Source organism: Eulemur rufifrons, chromosome 20 (genome assembly GCF_041146395.1).
Source record: "Eulemur rufifrons isolate Redbay chromosome 20, OSU_ERuf_1, whole genome shotgun sequence".
NCBI lineage: Eukaryota > Metazoa > Chordata > Mammalia > Primates > Lemuridae > Eulemur > Eulemur rufifrons.
In genome coordinates, this window is record NC_091002.1 from 28168756 (window position 1) to 28185320 (window position 16565).

The 16565-nt window shown below is 42.1% G+C and overlaps 1 protein-coding gene and 1 non-coding gene across 2 annotated transcripts in view; one reads left to right on the plus strand and one right to left on the minus strand.

Annotated features, from left to right (window-relative positions):
- Positions 1 to 16565, minus strand: part of DNAAF9 (dynein axonemal assembly factor 9) — a 119088-nt gene that overhangs the window by 42041 nt on the left and 60482 nt on the right. The window contains exons 18-21 of the mRNA XM_069496607.1: positions 15965 to 16035; positions 14961 to 15011; positions 14252 to 14339; positions 1289 to 1392 (exon numbers count right to left, since the gene is read on the minus strand). Coding sequence (XP_069352708.1) covers positions 1289 to 1392; positions 14252 to 14339; positions 14961 to 15011; positions 15965 to 16035 — 314 coding nt within the window. The remainder of the gene's footprint in view (positions 1 to 1288; positions 1393 to 14251; positions 14340 to 14960; positions 15012 to 15964; positions 16036 to 16565) is intronic.
- Positions 11944 to 12046, plus strand: LOC138401330 (small nucleolar RNA U13). The gene has a single exon (XR_011236486.1). It is a non-coding gene; the product is annotated as a small nucleolar RNA U13 (small nucleolar RNA).

Below are 16565 nucleotides of genomic sequence, written 5' to 3' on the forward strand. Positions count from 1 at the left end.
TCATGAGTGTATATATCTGTTAAAGCTTTAAATGAACATAGTTAATTGTATTGAAAGTATTCTTCAATAAATTAAATTATCAGTAAAAAAATTAAAAAGTCATTAAGTGGTCAAATTTGGCTAACTTTTCCTTTATAATTTCTTACATTGTTTCTAAGCTTAGAAAGTTTTCCTGCTCCTAGAAGATTCATAAATATTCATTTTTATATTCTTCTTACTACTTGTGAAATTTAAAAATATTTAATTTTAACCCATCAGAAGTTTGTTTTGATTTTTTGGTAGGGGTAAGATCGATTATATTTTCCCTCCAAATCAGTTAACTTATCCCAACACTGTTCCTTGAATGATCCTCATTCTTTTTTCCTTGATGTTGTAAGACTCTTTTCTTTAACCTAGTATCAAAACTTTTATTTTGTAGGACCATACAATCTGGCCAGTTGGTCGGATTGCATTTCTGAATAGCCTTCAAGGCAGCAGGCTCTATGAAGATGAAATATTTGCTCAAAGAATTCATTTTCTGAGCCACCTGACCAAAATACCCCATCTGGTCTCTGTCCTGGCTCCCAAACAGGCTAGTTTTGAGGCTGAGACAAGGCAGAGTGGAGGGCCTTCCCTCCGCTCTTGTGTCGCACGAAGAGACAAGTTGTGCCCCGGCCCTGGGTACAGGCTAGGAAAACTCATAGCTACCCTCTTCCCCCAATGGGAAGGGGAAGTGTTGGTGTAGACTGGTGAACTGAGAGGGTGGTTCTGGGGGGTGGAACTTTCATAGAGCTGGAGGTTAAGCTCGAGTGGGGGAGGTGGAGGGAGGTAGGGCTAAGCCCTCACCAGGAAAATTAGCCATTTCTCTCCCTCTTTGGCTCACTTATAATTCTGTCCCATGCAAAGGTGTCAGTGGAGTCTAATCAAGTGTACGATGTAGCTCCTTTCCAGTTCTTAAGTGGGTGAGCCTTTGTGTCCCTGGGCTGGAGGCCATCTGTGAGGGGCCACTGGAGGCCTTCTTCAGCCTGCCCTCTAGTCCTCTTTGGGATGAGTGGATTGGGAATGGGGAGCCGCTGGCCATTCTGGCCAGAAGCCCTTCCTAGCTAAGTCCTTTACAGAACAGTGAGGTTGGCAAGGCTCACAAGTGCCCTGAGTGTGCCCTGGCCTCACCCTGCCTGCTACAATGGCTGGGCTGGTTCCTGACCTCCTGCCCTGTGGTAGTGGGGGGAGGCAAGAGTTATTTGCCTTTTCCCTTAGAAGTGTGAGAACCTTTCTGACCACAAAATCCATTGACTAGTAAAACACCTACCCCATCATAGAAGGAAATGGAATTCATGTGATCCTTGGAAATGACGATACTTCCATGATGACGGTGAGAAAACAGAAGGCCGCTAGAGAAGAAATTCACATTCCCTGGAAGGAAAAGAGAGTTGGTCAGAACTGGAGAGCTGGATCCTGGGGGACAGATGCCAGTGTCGCTTTGCAGACACCAGGACATACCAGAGTGGTAACTGGAGACCAGTATCAGTAGCGCTTAAGTTACACGATTTGTACGCTGAGCCCTGTGCTCTGAGGAAGCCAAAGTAACCCCCCCCAACAAAGCCTCAGAGAAAAACGAGGCATCAGACACAGTTTTACATAAGAATTAGCAAAAAACCCAAGTGAATAAACTATCAGCTGATGGGAGAAGCAAAATTCACGTTCTCTTATGGGTGTCTTCCAGGGAAAAAAGCTAAAAGACTTGGGTATGCCTGCTCCATTACTGAGCTTATAGATTCCTGCGTTGGCAGAATCTGGCTCAGCCCTAAAGAGACCACATCTCTCACTTAGGGCCCCAGGAGGAGCACTAGGGTCTCAGCTGAAGTGGTGAAGGTAACCTAAGGGTCCCTGTGCCCAGCAAAGGAGCACAGACACTGGGGGCCTGCTGTTCTGTAGTTCACAAAAACAAGATGGGTGGCAGGTGGACACTGGATGTGGGTTCTTCAGGATGAGGATTCAGGTCTAAGTACAGCCGCTGCTTCCTGAGTGGCCAAGGTCATAGAGAGTAGCTCAGTCTAGGCCCTGGGGAGCAGACAACAGAAAAGATGGACAACTAAGAAGACAGAGATTAAGGCTGGGCCTGGACTTGCTTTGGAAACCCAAAAGAAGCACTCAGAGTACCTACCCATAAGACCCCTGGGTGAGGTTGCTCTTTGAGGCTAGTCCACACTGGATTCTCTCTGTGTCTGTAACAGTCTTTCTTTTTTCTTGAGACAGAGTCTCACTCTGTCACCCTGGCTAGAGTGCAGTGGCGCGTCATCATAGCTCACTGTAACCTCAAACTCCTGGGCTTAAGCGATCCTCCTGCTTCAGCCTCCTGAGTAGCTGGGACTACAAGCACACAATACCATGCCTGGCTAATTTTTTCTATTTGTAGTAGAGACGGGATCTCACTCTTGCTCAGGCTGATCTCAAACTCCTGAGCTCAAGCAATACTCCTGCCTCCTCCCAGAGTGCTAGGATTACAGAAGTGAGCCACCATGTCCAGCGGTAACAGCCTTTCTTTCCATGTTTTCACATATAAAGAAGAGATAAAGTAGTTCTTGGAGCTCCAGGTACAGGCTTGAGCATATTACCATTAATATCTTATTGCCAAGGCAAAGGACAAGAGACAAAGAAGAGGGACTGATTCATTCCTCGAGTTGTAGCTCTAGAAAAGCAGCCCCCAAAGCTCTGCAGGTTGTAATGACAAGAAGAGCAAGATCAGGAGTATAGGGGCTGTCTTTGCTTCCTAGGTGAAGACTGGAAGACTGCAGGTTCAGAAGGATTCCTGAGGAGGTGGAGTTTCAGAAGGAAGGGAGGAGCATAGTTAGTGTTCATTAATGGGGCATGGGAAGAAGTGGGGGGGAGGTGGAGGCAGTTTTTAGGCCCAAGAGGAAGGACTGGAGCCTGCCTCTGAAGAACTAGATGTCCAGTAGGAGGGACATGTCAACCCTACCATCTGGGGCAGCAGCAGCAGTGACCAGCCAGCCCAGTTCAAGCCACCTAGGTTCAAGCCCTATAAACCTCCCACCCTCCAACAAGTAGCCAGGCTTCCCCTGCACATTGCCTTGCCCTGTGGCCCTCTTGCAATGAGGCCACTCTTGCCCCAGCCTCATCCTGCACCAACCCCAAGATTCCCACTGCTGCTCCCAAACCTTTTACTTCCACCTTGACATGATACATTCATTCCCTTACAGACAGGCCCCCCCCCCACTTCCTTCACCGCTCACATCTACTGCCTTCCTGATCATGCCACATTTCCAAAAGCTTCTGACCATGCTCAGTCTTCCCTTCCAACACCAACACTTCCATTCCTTGAGAGCTCAAGGGGATGGCCTGTGGCACCCTCTGGCCTCACCCTCCTAAACGCCAACTCCACAGCAGTAAAGCTGCACCAGAATGTTGTAACTTCTGCGATCTCCAGCCCCAGCAGCTGCTCTCTGACTCCAGCACCCCATCATTCTTCCAGCCTCCCTCCCAATGCCCATCCTCTGATGTCACTGAGCCTTCATACCCATCACTCCCCCCATTTTCCCTTGTTGCTCAGAAATTTGAGACATTCTTCTCATCCACATCAAGGGCAGATCCTCTAGGACAGGACTTAGCTTTAATCTCTGTTTTGCCAAGAGAAAAGGCTGGGAACAAATTTTACTCAGTATTTACTAAGCACCAAGCATGTCATATAAATTATAGTTTTCTGTTTTCACAATTTTAAGAGGTGGTACTATTTTTCTCATAGGACTGATGAGGGAACTCAGAGAGATTTCCCCAAAAGTGACAGAATTACCCGGTGATGGAGCTAGATATAGAACATAAGTTTGTCTGATGCCAGAGCACTGTACCACACTGGGTTCCTTCAGTTCTCTCACCCTTTTTTTCCTTTAGTTTTCCTCTGTGCAAAACCCAGGCGTGGCTAACCTGATGGTGTGCGTTTCTGCTTCCTCAACAGGCCACAGTGCTGCCCAACAGCCGTCTACTGCTTCTCCCAACTCCTTCCACCAGCACTAGAGAGCTCATCCAAGACCTTCCACACCCTCCTAAGACCACAGCCTATCAACCTGCAACAAGATGACTCTGTTCACTGTTTCCAGAGACAAGAGGGCCATGAGGAAGAAACTGCTCCCCAACCTACTGCCTAGTATCTGCACCCTTCCCTGTCCTGGGCTCATCCCTCTACCTGTGTACCTCTAAAGAGGAGTTCTCAGAAACAAGTCCAGTATCACTCAAGGACCTTCTGGACAAATGTCAAAATCCTTCCAGAGCTTCCAGAAAATAAGCACAGATGGGAGAAGTTGGCATGTTCCACCTATTCACTGGGAAGATGAGAAAGGGGTGGATGAAGGAGGTCATCTACAGCACTTCCTCTCCCCCTACTCTGAGCCTCAAAACAAAATGGAAAAGACTACAACACAAAATCACAAGACAATGCTGAAAAAGCACTCATTATGGGGCACAGCCCAGGACAAGGTCTCAGTAAACAAGATCTGTCCTGTGACTGCAGCCACCTCTCAGCCTGGCTCTTTGAGCAGTAGCTCTGTCTTTATTCTCGGAGCACACAAGAGATAAATGAAGTGACTCACTGGGTGGCCCAGTGCCAGTGCTCTGGTCTCTGAGATCCTAATCCACTTGAAATGATAATACTTCTGGTATCTGCTCTGGATGCCTGACTGTCAGACTGTGGTCTGAAGGGACATGCCTTTGCAGGGGTTTCTCAGGGACTGGGATAGCCAAGTCCTGAAGAGTTCTCCCTGGCTCCTTATCTCAACCTTGGTGCCTGTAGTGGATGAGTTCTGCCTTTCCTTTTCCATCTTATAAATCAGAAAACCCAAGGTAAGAGGAGGTTTCCCATCACTGCCCCAAAAAGCAGTAGGGGACTACAGCATGGTTTGTCTTTGACTGACCCCTGCATCCCTGGAAGTCCAATAGGAAAGGGATGAGCCCTCAGGACAAAACAAGACATCAAGTGTCAGTGAAGAATTTGGGTTTTCCTCTTTCAGACAACTGGCGTACTGTGCAAATAAAAATCTTCCAACAGTCCAGCTTGTGTGAAGAGGGAACATTTACCACTACCAGGGAAATATTAAGATGCAGTGTCTAGATGATTTTCCTTCTGTGTCTGTGACAGTGTGTGAAATGTACACATGCGAGTTAAAGAAAAAAACCAAAGCAAGAACAACAAAACCCAGATGTCTATGCACTCACCACCCAGTCTAAGAAATTGAGCATTACTAGTACCTTTGAAGCCCCCTGGATGTCCTTCCTCAATGGCAGCTCTTCCGTTCCACCCAGGGAAACCAACATCCTAAATTCTGGGTAGTTTTACCATGCTTGAACATATCAATAAACTATATATTACATAGTCTTGTCTGGTATTGATTTTAAGTAAATGAAATCCTAATCAAGTGCTCTTCCGTGACTTGCTTTCCTCTCTTGACATTCTGTTCCTGTGAGTCATACACATTATAGGTAATATGCAGCTATATAATTCATTTATGCTCAGTACTGTAGAGAACTTTCTTTTTTAAAATATCCCTAACAGCTTCCTGTGGACACAAGGCAGGGTGTGGACACATACACGGGTGTAGAATGAAGGCAGCAGACAGCAGACTACCACTGCCTGGGCCTTCCCAATACATGAAGGTGAAAGTCAGCCTGGTCATGAGGGTTCTCACAATGTGTCTACTGGGAACCGATGTGTTCTAGGTTTCAACAGAATCAGTATCCTCCTCCTCACTGCTGAACAACCTCTGCCCAAAGTACAAACACTCTGGAATCTGTAAATCACTACAGGGAGAATGAAGGAGCTGCCTGAGTTCAATCATTCACTGAGGCCTGAAGGAAATAATAGAACCCAAACATGTATGGTCAACTGATTTAACAAAGGTGCAAAAACAATTCAAAGGAGAAAGGAGAGACTTTTCAACAAATGGTACTACAGAAACTGGATATTCCTATGTAAAACAATGAACATCAAGACGTACCTCACACTGGAAATTCTACCCATGCTCACTAGCCACAGTGGAACACCTCATACTTCACAGAGACACTGCATGGAGGAGCAGGCCCCAATCTTTCTGGCACCAGGGACCATTTTCAAGGAAGACAATTTTTCCATGGACCAGGAAGGGAGGGGATGGTTTCAGAGTGACTCAAGTGCATTACATTTAATGTGCACTTTATTTCTATTATTACATTGTAATATATAATGAAATAATTATACAATTCACCATAGGTTGGGGACCCCTGGTGTAGAATACTCAAAAGGATTTTGCCTCACTAGTTGGGCAAAATTAGCCCTACATTAAAGACTGCTCTGCCTCCAGCCTATAATGCTTAAAAGCAAGACTGAGATGATAGGATTTGAAAAAAAGATATTAAAAACAATTATAATTGTATCTATACATTTAAGAAGCTGGAAGAAAGACTGAACCATATTAGCTTGAGACATGAAAGATATAAAAAAAGATCCAACTGAATGGCTACAAACGAAAAGTACAATATCTGAGAAGAAAATACACAGGATGAGATTAATGGCATTAGACAATACAGAAGAAATAGCAAATCAGCATATACAGAAACAGAAACTATGCAAAATAAAACACACAGAGCAAAACAATGGTATAGAACATCAGAGAGCTGTGGGACAACTTCAAGTAGCCCAATTATACATGTAACTGGAGTCCCTGAAGGAAAAATTATTTAAAGAAATAATGGCTAAAAAATTTCAAAATTTGAGGAAAACTATAAATCCATTGATCGAAGAAGCTAAACAAATCCCAAGCACAAGCAACATGAAGAAAACCCACATCAAGTCACACCAAAATTAAATTGCTAAAAAAAAAAAAAAAAAAAAAAATCAAATTGCTTAAAATCAGTGGTAAAAGGAAAGAAGCGGCCAGATGGAAAAAAAGATACCTTACACAGAAAAGAACAAAGACAAAGATGGCAGTAGATTTCTGCCCAAAAACAATACAAGTGAGAAGACAGTGGAGTGGATAGAAATTTAAAACATTTTTTTCTTTATATCAAAAATTATAAAAACTTAGATAAAACGAAAAAATTCCTAGAAAATTCTTAAGTTTCCAAGACTCACTCAAATAGAAATTGAAAACCTGAATAATCCCATAACCACTAAAGAAATTAAATCAGTAGTTAAAAATCTTCCTTAAAAAGTAAACCATGATTCCCTTCAGTGTTTGTTTTTTTTTTTTTTTTTAGAGACTTGGTCTCACTCTGTTCCCCAGGCTGAAGTGTAGCAGCACGATCACAGCTCACTGCAACCTTGAATTCCCAGGCTCAAGTGATCCTCCTGCCTCAGCCTTCCTACTATGTAGGACTACAAGCATGCTGTAGTCCTGGCTAATTTTTAAATTTTTCTGTAGGGACGAGGTCTTACTATGTTGCCCAGGCTTGTCTCCAACTCCTGGCCTTAAGTGATCCTGTCACCGTGGCCTCCCAAAGTGCTGAGATTACAGGTGTGAGCCACTGCACCCAGCCCCTTCAATGTTTTTTGTTTTGAGACAGAGTCTCACTCTGTGCCAGGGCTAGAGTGCCATGGCGTCAGCCTAGCTCACAGCAACCTCAAACTCCTGGGCTCAAGCGATCCTTCTGCCTCAGCCTCCCGAGTAGCTGGGACTACAGGCATGTGCCACCATGTCCAGCTAATTTTTTCTATATATGGTTTTAGTTGTCCATCTAATTTCTTCCTTTTTTTTTTTCTTTTTTTTTAGTAGAGACGGGGTCTCGCTCTTGTTCAGGCTGGTCTCGAACTTCTGAGCTCAAATGATCCTCCCGCCTTGGCCTCCCAGAGTGCTAGGATTGCAGGCGTGAGCCACTGCGCCCTGCCCCCTTCAATGTTTTATAAGCAAATACAACCAAAGAATCAAGGAATAAATAATTCAAATCTTATGAATAATATTTCAGCCAGGCGCAGTGGCTCACGCCTATAAACTTAGCACTCCAGGAGGCCAAGGTGGCAGGATCACTTGAAGTCAAGAGTTTGAGACCAGTGTGAGCAAGAGCGAAATCCCTATCTCTACTAAAAATAGAAAAAATTAGCTGGGCATAGTGGCATATACCTGTAGTCCCAGCTACTCAGGAGGCTGAGGCAGGAGGATCACTGGAGCCCAGGAGTTTGAGGTTGCAGTGAGCTATGATGGCCCCACTGCACTCTAGCCAGGGTGACAGGGCAAGACTCTGGCATTCATAAATAAATAGATAGATAGATAGATAGATAAAATTCTATAATAAAGGGGTAAAAAAGCATTCCTTGGCTTATGAATCCCAAACTGGAAATTACAATACAAAAATGGAAAATTAAAGCTAATCTCATTTATAATAATCCTAATCATAGCAAACTCAGTCTAGCAGTATATTTAAAAAAAAATGATTCAGTTAATCCTGCCCATGAATGCAGAACTGACTTAACACAAACATCAAATAATGTTTACTATGTTAACAGATTAAAGGAAGAAGTTTGTAAGTATAGGAAAAAAAGCATTTGATAAAAATCAAGAAATAGTCAAGATAAAAACTTTTACCAAACTTGTAATGAAAGGGAACTTCCTTACTCTGATAAAAGTATCTACAAAAAAAATCTACAACTAATATCAGAATACACAGGAAGCACTAAAGCATTCTCTGTTAGATAGGAATAACACAAGAGTGCCTATTATCACTACTTCTATCTTATGGTGTCCTGGTGTTCTGGGCTAGTGAAAGGAAGATAAAGAAATATAAAGAGGCCAGTCCGAAGGTAATGAGTTATCTCAATTGATTGTTCACAGTCAGTTACAGATTGAACTCCTTGGTCTAATCTTTCCCCCTTCTCACTACTGCACTTGACTAGTCTTAAAAAAAAATTAAATTAAAAAAAAAAAAGAAAAGGAAATATAATTAAGAACTGGAAAGGAAGAAATAAAGCTATCATAATTCACAGATCATATGAGTGCTTATAAATAAGGCTACAAAGAATCTAGATTATTAGAATTAATAGAGAATATGGTAAAGTTGAGGGACACAAAGTCAATATACGAATATCCAATGTAGCTAATCCTATAACCAGCAATTCCACTACAACCTATTATAATCCTAGATAAATCAGCAAAAAAATAATTGTAAAAGATATAATTTATAACAGCAAAAAAGATATAAAATAAGCTGAAAATTATAACACTATATTGAAAGACATTAAAAATGGCATAAATAGATATCACATTCATGGACTAGAAAACTCAGGTTTACTTAATTGACATGGTAAAATGTCAATTTTATTCAAACTGATCTTTAAATTCAAAACAATTTTAGTGAAAAAAAAAAAAAAATCCCAACAAGATTTTGAGCAAAGTGCCAAAAATAGCTAAGGTACTCCTGAAGAAGAAAAACCAGGTTGGGGAACTTGCTTTACCATATGTTATAGACTGAATGTTTGTGTCCCTTCCAGAATTCATATGTTGAAGCCTTAACCCCCAAAGTGATGGTATTTGGAGATGGGGCTTTTGCAAGGAAATTAGAGTTAGATGAGATCATGAAGATGAGGCATAGTCTGATGGGATTTTGTGCCCTTATAAGAAGAGATACCACAGATCTTCCCCCGCCCCACACACACACATGTGGACACACAGTGAGATGGCAGCCACCTACAACAAGCCAAGACAAGAGGCCTCAGAATGAAACCTACCTTGCCAGCACCACGATGCTGAACTTCCTAGCCTCCAGAACTGTGAGAAATAAATTTCTTTTATTTAAGTCACTCAGTCTACAGTATTTTGTTATGGCAGCCCAAGCAGTCTAAGATACCATATATAAATATACTATAAATCTAAAGTAAGACTGTGGTATTTTCTCAGGGACAAATTGAATAATGGAACAGAACAGAATAATAGCTGGACACAGAACAGAATAATAGCTACACACATAAAGGGACTTAATTCATAACAGAGCTGGCACTGCAGATTAGTGGGAAAAGAATGATTTTTCAGTGACTGTTTCTGGGACAGGTGGTTATCTACATTTTAAAAAATGAAATTATTTGGGAGGCTGAGGCAAGAGGATCGCCTGAGGCCAGCAGTTAGAGACCAGCTTGGGCAGCATAGCAAGATCCTATCTCTACAAAAAAATTTTTAAAAAATTTGCAGAGCGTGCTGGTGTACATCTGTAGTCCTAGTTACTTGGAAGGCTGAGCCAGGAGGATCACTTGAGCCCAGGAGTTTGAGGTTGCAATGCTCTATGATCACGCCACTGTCTCAAGCCCCGGCGACAGAGTGAGACTCTATTTCTTAAAAAATAAATAAATGATATTAGATTCCTATCTCATACCACTTTCAAAGATCAATCTAGGTGGATTCTTGGAAAAACTGTATTTTTAGAAGTCAACATAGGAGACCTCATGATGAATTATTTCTTAAACAGGTCTAAAATATACAAACCACATAGGAAAAGATTAATTATTTTGACTATATTAAAATTAAGAAATTTTATTCATTAAAAACATCATAAATAAAATGAAAAGACAAGCCATCAAAGTGAGAGAAAATATTTGCAATAGACAAAACTGACAAAGGATTAGTGTGTCAGATCTATAAAGAATTCCTTCAAATAACCAAGAAAAAGACAATCTAAAAGAAATACAAGCAAAAGACAAAAACAAGCATTTAACAGAAGGGAAATACAATAGCTAGGCCAATAAATAAAAAGATGGTCAACTTTCAGTAATCATCAGAGAAATGTAAATTAAAATCCTAATAATACAGCATTGCACACTCACCAGACGGGAAAACATTGACAAAACAGCAAGTCTTGGCCAGAACTTGGAAAAACTGAAATACTTGTATGCTGCTGGTGGAAGTATAATTTGGTACAATCACTTTGGAAAATAATCTGGCCTCATTGACAAAAGCTGTGTGTGGGCTCATTCTAAAATCCCCAAATTCTACTCCTCCCCATTCCAACCCGAAAAACTTTTGCCCACGTGAACCAAGAAACATGCACAAGAATGCTTGTAACAGTACTGTCTGCCAACAGCAAAAAGTTACAAACGACCTGCGTGTCCATCAAGAAACAAAATAATAAATAGCACATTTTCATACAAAGGAATACTATGGAGCCATGAAAATGAATAAGCTATACGGCTATACAAAATAATTTGTATGAATCCTAGGAACATAATATTGAGCAAGTCCCAGGAGAACACACACAGTATGATTCTATTTGTATTAAGTTCAAAACAAGACATTGTTGAGGGTTATAGGCATACGCAGTAAAACTCTAAAGCAAGTTCCCGAGGATTATTAGGTACTGGGCAGCCTGCCTGGCCAAGGTCGGCAGGGCAGGGAAGAGAAGGGCACATGAAGGACATGAATGAATGAGAAAATGAATAGCAAGAAGTCTTGTGACAGCAGAAGCCACTGACTGGGGAAGGGAAAAGGTTCGAGAGCTGGAAACATATCAAGGTAAAGGAAGTACTATTCTTCTCATTCATAAGTAATTGGCGGGTGCAAATCAGAAGACCTGTACTATCCTCCTGACCTCGACTACCCTCCAGATTCTGCCATTAACTTGCACGACAACCTCAGGCAAGTTTTTACCTTCTATAGGGCTCAGGATACAAAGATCAATCGAGATAATGCATGCAGGGAGGCTCAAGGTAAGAACCATCAGGGGATGGGAACAGATAAATTTCAAGCACATCACAGTCTCAACTAAAGGCAGACTTATCAAGACACTAATAACACTTGAACTTCAGGATCTCTCACCTGTCCATGCCCTTTCCAAGGCCTTTGGAAGAACCCTAACCATTTTATATTAATTTCCTTTAAAAGAACCCCCAAATCGTATAAACTTCAAGCCGCACAAAACCTAGATCAGTTATTGACCTGAACCCCAAAGTAGTAAAACACTTATCATACAGCCAGGGAAGACTCCTGTTTAAATTCTCTGCTTCTGATCCTTTTGTAGTTCATAAGCATGACGACTGGGTTTTCACATCATGTGTGAGATGTGCCTCCCTTAAACCTTGTTACCACGTTGGCACATTACCTGTCTGATGTGAAAAAAATTACAATAAAAAATTTCTCTGTTTCTATCGAATTTTCCTGCCTCAGAAAACCACCTCCTAATTCTAACTAGATTTCCCTTGGGAACTAAGACAGTTTGAAAGTTCTTGAAAGAATGTGACTAAAAAGGTCCCAGAAATCCCTGGCTGTGCCCTTCATTCTTGCACAGAGACCTCAGGATACACTGAATCTTGTTGGATCACTCAATACAATGCAAGACTATTTTTCTAACAAGGCCCTTTCCTAAGAAGGTGCACTAATTTTGGCAAGTATCCTTGCTAAATATTATAATTGGCTCGAGGATGACAGAGCACAAACCACCTCTGTGTTATGCCTACAACCTGCTTTCAAAACACTATGCAATCTTGCTGGTAGCCTTGCCACACACTCCATGCCTTCAGCAAATGTTCCTAACTCCTGGGTCTTCTGCACCAGGATCGGGAGAGGCAGAAATGCAGGGCCCATAGCACAAACATAATAACAAATGCCATTACCACCCAGCATTATGTGGATCAAAAACCAGAACTCCTTGTGCTTTGTCTTCTATGTGAATGAAGGAGCAGAAGCTGAATCAGTGATCTGAGAACAGGGAGAGGAATTTGCCACCGGACAGAATATTTTCAACAAGAAGAACAAATCATCCAGAAAGGGGATTTGCTTAGTAGAGGTTGAGGAATTTGTGAGTAAGTCAGAACTCCTCCCCACAAAAAGGCTATATTCAGCAGGAAAAGAATAGGACTCAAAAAATTTTTGAGGAAGCCAAAAAGGAACATGGAGTGAACCCCTGTGAAATTCATGCAAGACCAAAGAGAGTCTTGAAAATTTTATATCAGCAGAAAGACTGCCAGCTTGGACTGAAAGGGACAGAGTATACAAAGTAAAACAGACTGCTGGACCCTCAAAATCCTCCTGGGAAGAGGCAGGCTGATAAAACTACTCAGCTACAAACAGGGTACTACCTTTCACTGAGGAAGGAAGGATGACAGAGGTATAGCCACAAGCCCAGAGGGCAGAGCCATGAGCCCAGAGAAAAGGAACAGCTCAGAGGGTGGAACCAAGAGCCCAGGGGGCAGAGCTGAGAGCCAGCAGAATTATTCCCAGCCCTTGAAACTTAATCAAGGAACTGGAGTTTGCCCAGCTGGGTTTTAAAGCTGCCTTGGGCTGGTGACTCCTTTTTACCTCCTGTTTTTCCCTTTGTGAATCTGAAGTCTGTGCCAGTCCCGCCTTGTGTGTTGGGAGGGCTGGGGCAGATGACTTGTCTCTTTATTTTCACAGGTTCACAGACACAGAGAGGAACTGTGTTCAGGAGTTGTACTTGACAGTTTATACTCCAGAGCCTCCTCATATACATGGGATTTAGATGATCTTGATAATGAGATTTTGGATACTTGAGTTCGTAAGATTCAGGGCTTTGAACTGTTGCCATAATGGGATGAGACCCTTGGGAGGGGGTGACCACAGTTTGTATAAGGGAGGGACATGAATCATGGGGGCCAGAGAGTAGACTATGGTAGGCAAAAACTTAAGATGCTGGTAGCAGAAGAGGAATTCAGAGATTCAAAGCATGAGAGAGATTCAATACAAGGGATGTTCTTCATAGCTGAGATGGAGGGGGTCACAGGGGAAGGACCTTTGGGAGCAAGAGCTAAGAGTAGTTCCTGGCTGACACCCAGAAACAAAATCAGTCCTATAAGCAGAAGGAACTTGTAGACCAACAACTTGGATGAGCCTGGGAGAAGATTCCTCCCCAGAGCTTCTAGGTAAGAGCCTCGTTTGGCTGATGCTTTAACTCTGGCCTTGTAAGATCTAAATCCAACTGAGCCTCCCTGAACTGTAAGTGGGCATTGTTTTAAGTTATAAATTTGTGGAAATCTGTTCCACAGCAAGAGAAAACTAATTCAGATTTTGTTTAGGTCCACAGATTCTATTTCTGGAGGTGTTGCTGCTCTAGCCCATTCTGAGAGCTAACCTCAGGCAGCAACAAGAGGACCACATATAGTTCTGGGATCAGCCCTTCCTAGCACAAGTTTTCTCATCTACAAAGTGGGTGGATCCAAGGAGAAAAGCTGTAAGTAAACACTTGTACACCAACAAGTCTTTTCAAATATAAGATGTATTACTAATCACAACACCCATACTGACATCTGCAAACAAGGGACCCAGACATGGCCAAGAACAGAGAAGTCATAGCTCCTTACCTTCCTCAGGCCAGGACTGTAAGTTGCCGGAATAAAGATATGCTCCTTCTCCTCCTGTTAGAAAAGTGCCCAGGAAACACTCATCCCCCTTTAAAAACAACAATGACAAAAACAAAAACAAAAAAAGAGCAGGTGATTTATAGCATAAATACTCATAGAACCAAAAATCTTGTCTCATTTTGTCTGTCTACAAAAGCCGAGTCAGACTCAGATATGCCCAACTTATTCCATGGCCTTTGGTGCTGCCTGGCTCTTTGGCATATTACTGGCATCCTTCATTTGTGCTGAGAAAAAGAATGTTAAAGTCCTCTCTGAGTCTAGGCGCCAAAGCCCGCAATGCTTGTTCATGTTTCAGTGGATTTATTTCTTCTGTGAAAATGGAGGCAGCTTCTCCTCACCCTGAAGCCCTGACCTCCTAGTTCTACGTGAGTCGGCCAATTTGGGATCTGCTTTTAATAGTATGGGGAGATTTAAAAAAGAAAAAAACACCAAAAGGCCTTAAAGGGAGAAAGAATCTCTCTAACTGTATCCTCCATAAATAGTTATTTCTAACGCTCTTCTGGGAAGGGAAAGAATGTAAATAGGAATTGAAAACAAAGGAGTACAGATCCTTTAGATTAGCAGTAAGATGAACTATAAATTATCTCTATAAATTATTTACATTTTATTGTGATATGACATTAACACTGAGAATAAGAAGGCTGCTTACCCTCACTGCTTGCTGGGTTTTCTCAGACGACTTTACTTCATTATCTTCTACCTGTGTCCAAAAGGAAGGCAGATTTTCAGTTGACTACTGCAAGGGCCAACCCTGCTGAATCTCCCCATTGTGTTCAAATATTCCCAGGAGATGGACTCGGCAGTCCTTCCACCACGCCCAGGCCCAAGTGCTCTCTCAGGCCTTGACATGGCTACAAAGCTGGCTGCCGGTGATCAGGGCTCGGAGCCCAGGGCCATGGTGGGCTCTCACTGGGACCCCAGGACCAGCTAATGACCCTATGACTTGGGAAGATGATGTGCTGGTCTCCACTTGCAATTTACTTCAGAGAAAAACAATTGTTTTTAGGGATGAAGGAAAGAGAACATATCTAAATATTTTCAGAGTATGTTCTCATTTAAACACGTGCACATTAGGAGACGACTTGTTCTTCCATATCCATGTCAGAACTGTAGGAACAGAATATAAACATTCTGAAGTATTGATAGGCATTTAAACCATCACCAGACTCACTGCTGGCATACTTTCTATGTTTCAAGGCACCAGAGTTTCAGACTAAGTCCCACAGAGGAAGGCGGGACTTTTCTACATGTTGAGACGTGTTGCTGCAAAAACTCCACAGCCACCATTCTGGCCAGGGGAGGAACCCACAGGATCCACTTCCCACTATCTGTGACCTTGGATAGGCTGTTCAACTTCTAAACTTCAGTCTCCTTATCTGTAAAATAAGTGTTAATTTCTTCCTTTCACAACTTAACAAGTATCCAGATAACTTAGCTCCTTTCTTTTGAAACTATTCCAAGATTATGAGAGAGTTAAAGAAACGAGATTTGTTTGTATAAAGAGAAAGGGCTGAGACAAAAACTTTAATTCCTAAATAACAGCTAATGCAGGATCGGACATCCCACTAGGGACCCAATGAAGAAGCTCGTCCTCAAACGTTCTCCCCAATTTCTCCATGTTTAGGTCACTTCCATGTGATGAATGACACTAACCAGCCAGGAACAGAATCTGGGTACAGCAGCCGTCAGGACTATGGAGCTGGTTTCTGTGGTAACAGTGCCATCTGTAGGAAGACCACAGACACGCCAGTTACTCCCCATCACCTCAGCCCACCTTGTGGGCCCAAGACAGTAAATGCGCTTCCCCTTCTCAGGAGCAAGGGCTTCTCTTAGTATAGAGAGTCTAATGCCTACAGAAAATGAAAATCTCCTCATCTGGGGAAAGGGAGACTAATGAGGGGATGGAAAAAAGTTTTTCCATGTGATTAACTTTAGCATTTTTTAGAACAAACAGAAATACACATTTAAACGAAGAGTCCTAGGAATCAGTCTTTTTTACCTTTTAATTTTTATCAAGGTAGTACAGGAATACATGTTAAAAATCAAACAGAATATTATCGGGCTCATACTACCAGCACTGGATATTATCATTCTTTAAAGTATTTTGCTAACATAATGGGTAAAAAATGTTATTTATTAATAATTATTGTTTTAAATAGCTTCTTCTTGATTACTGGTGGGGCTGCATATCTTTTTTTATATATACCCTCTCTTCTGTTCCCCATCTGTGAATGGCCTGTCCATATTTTTTGCC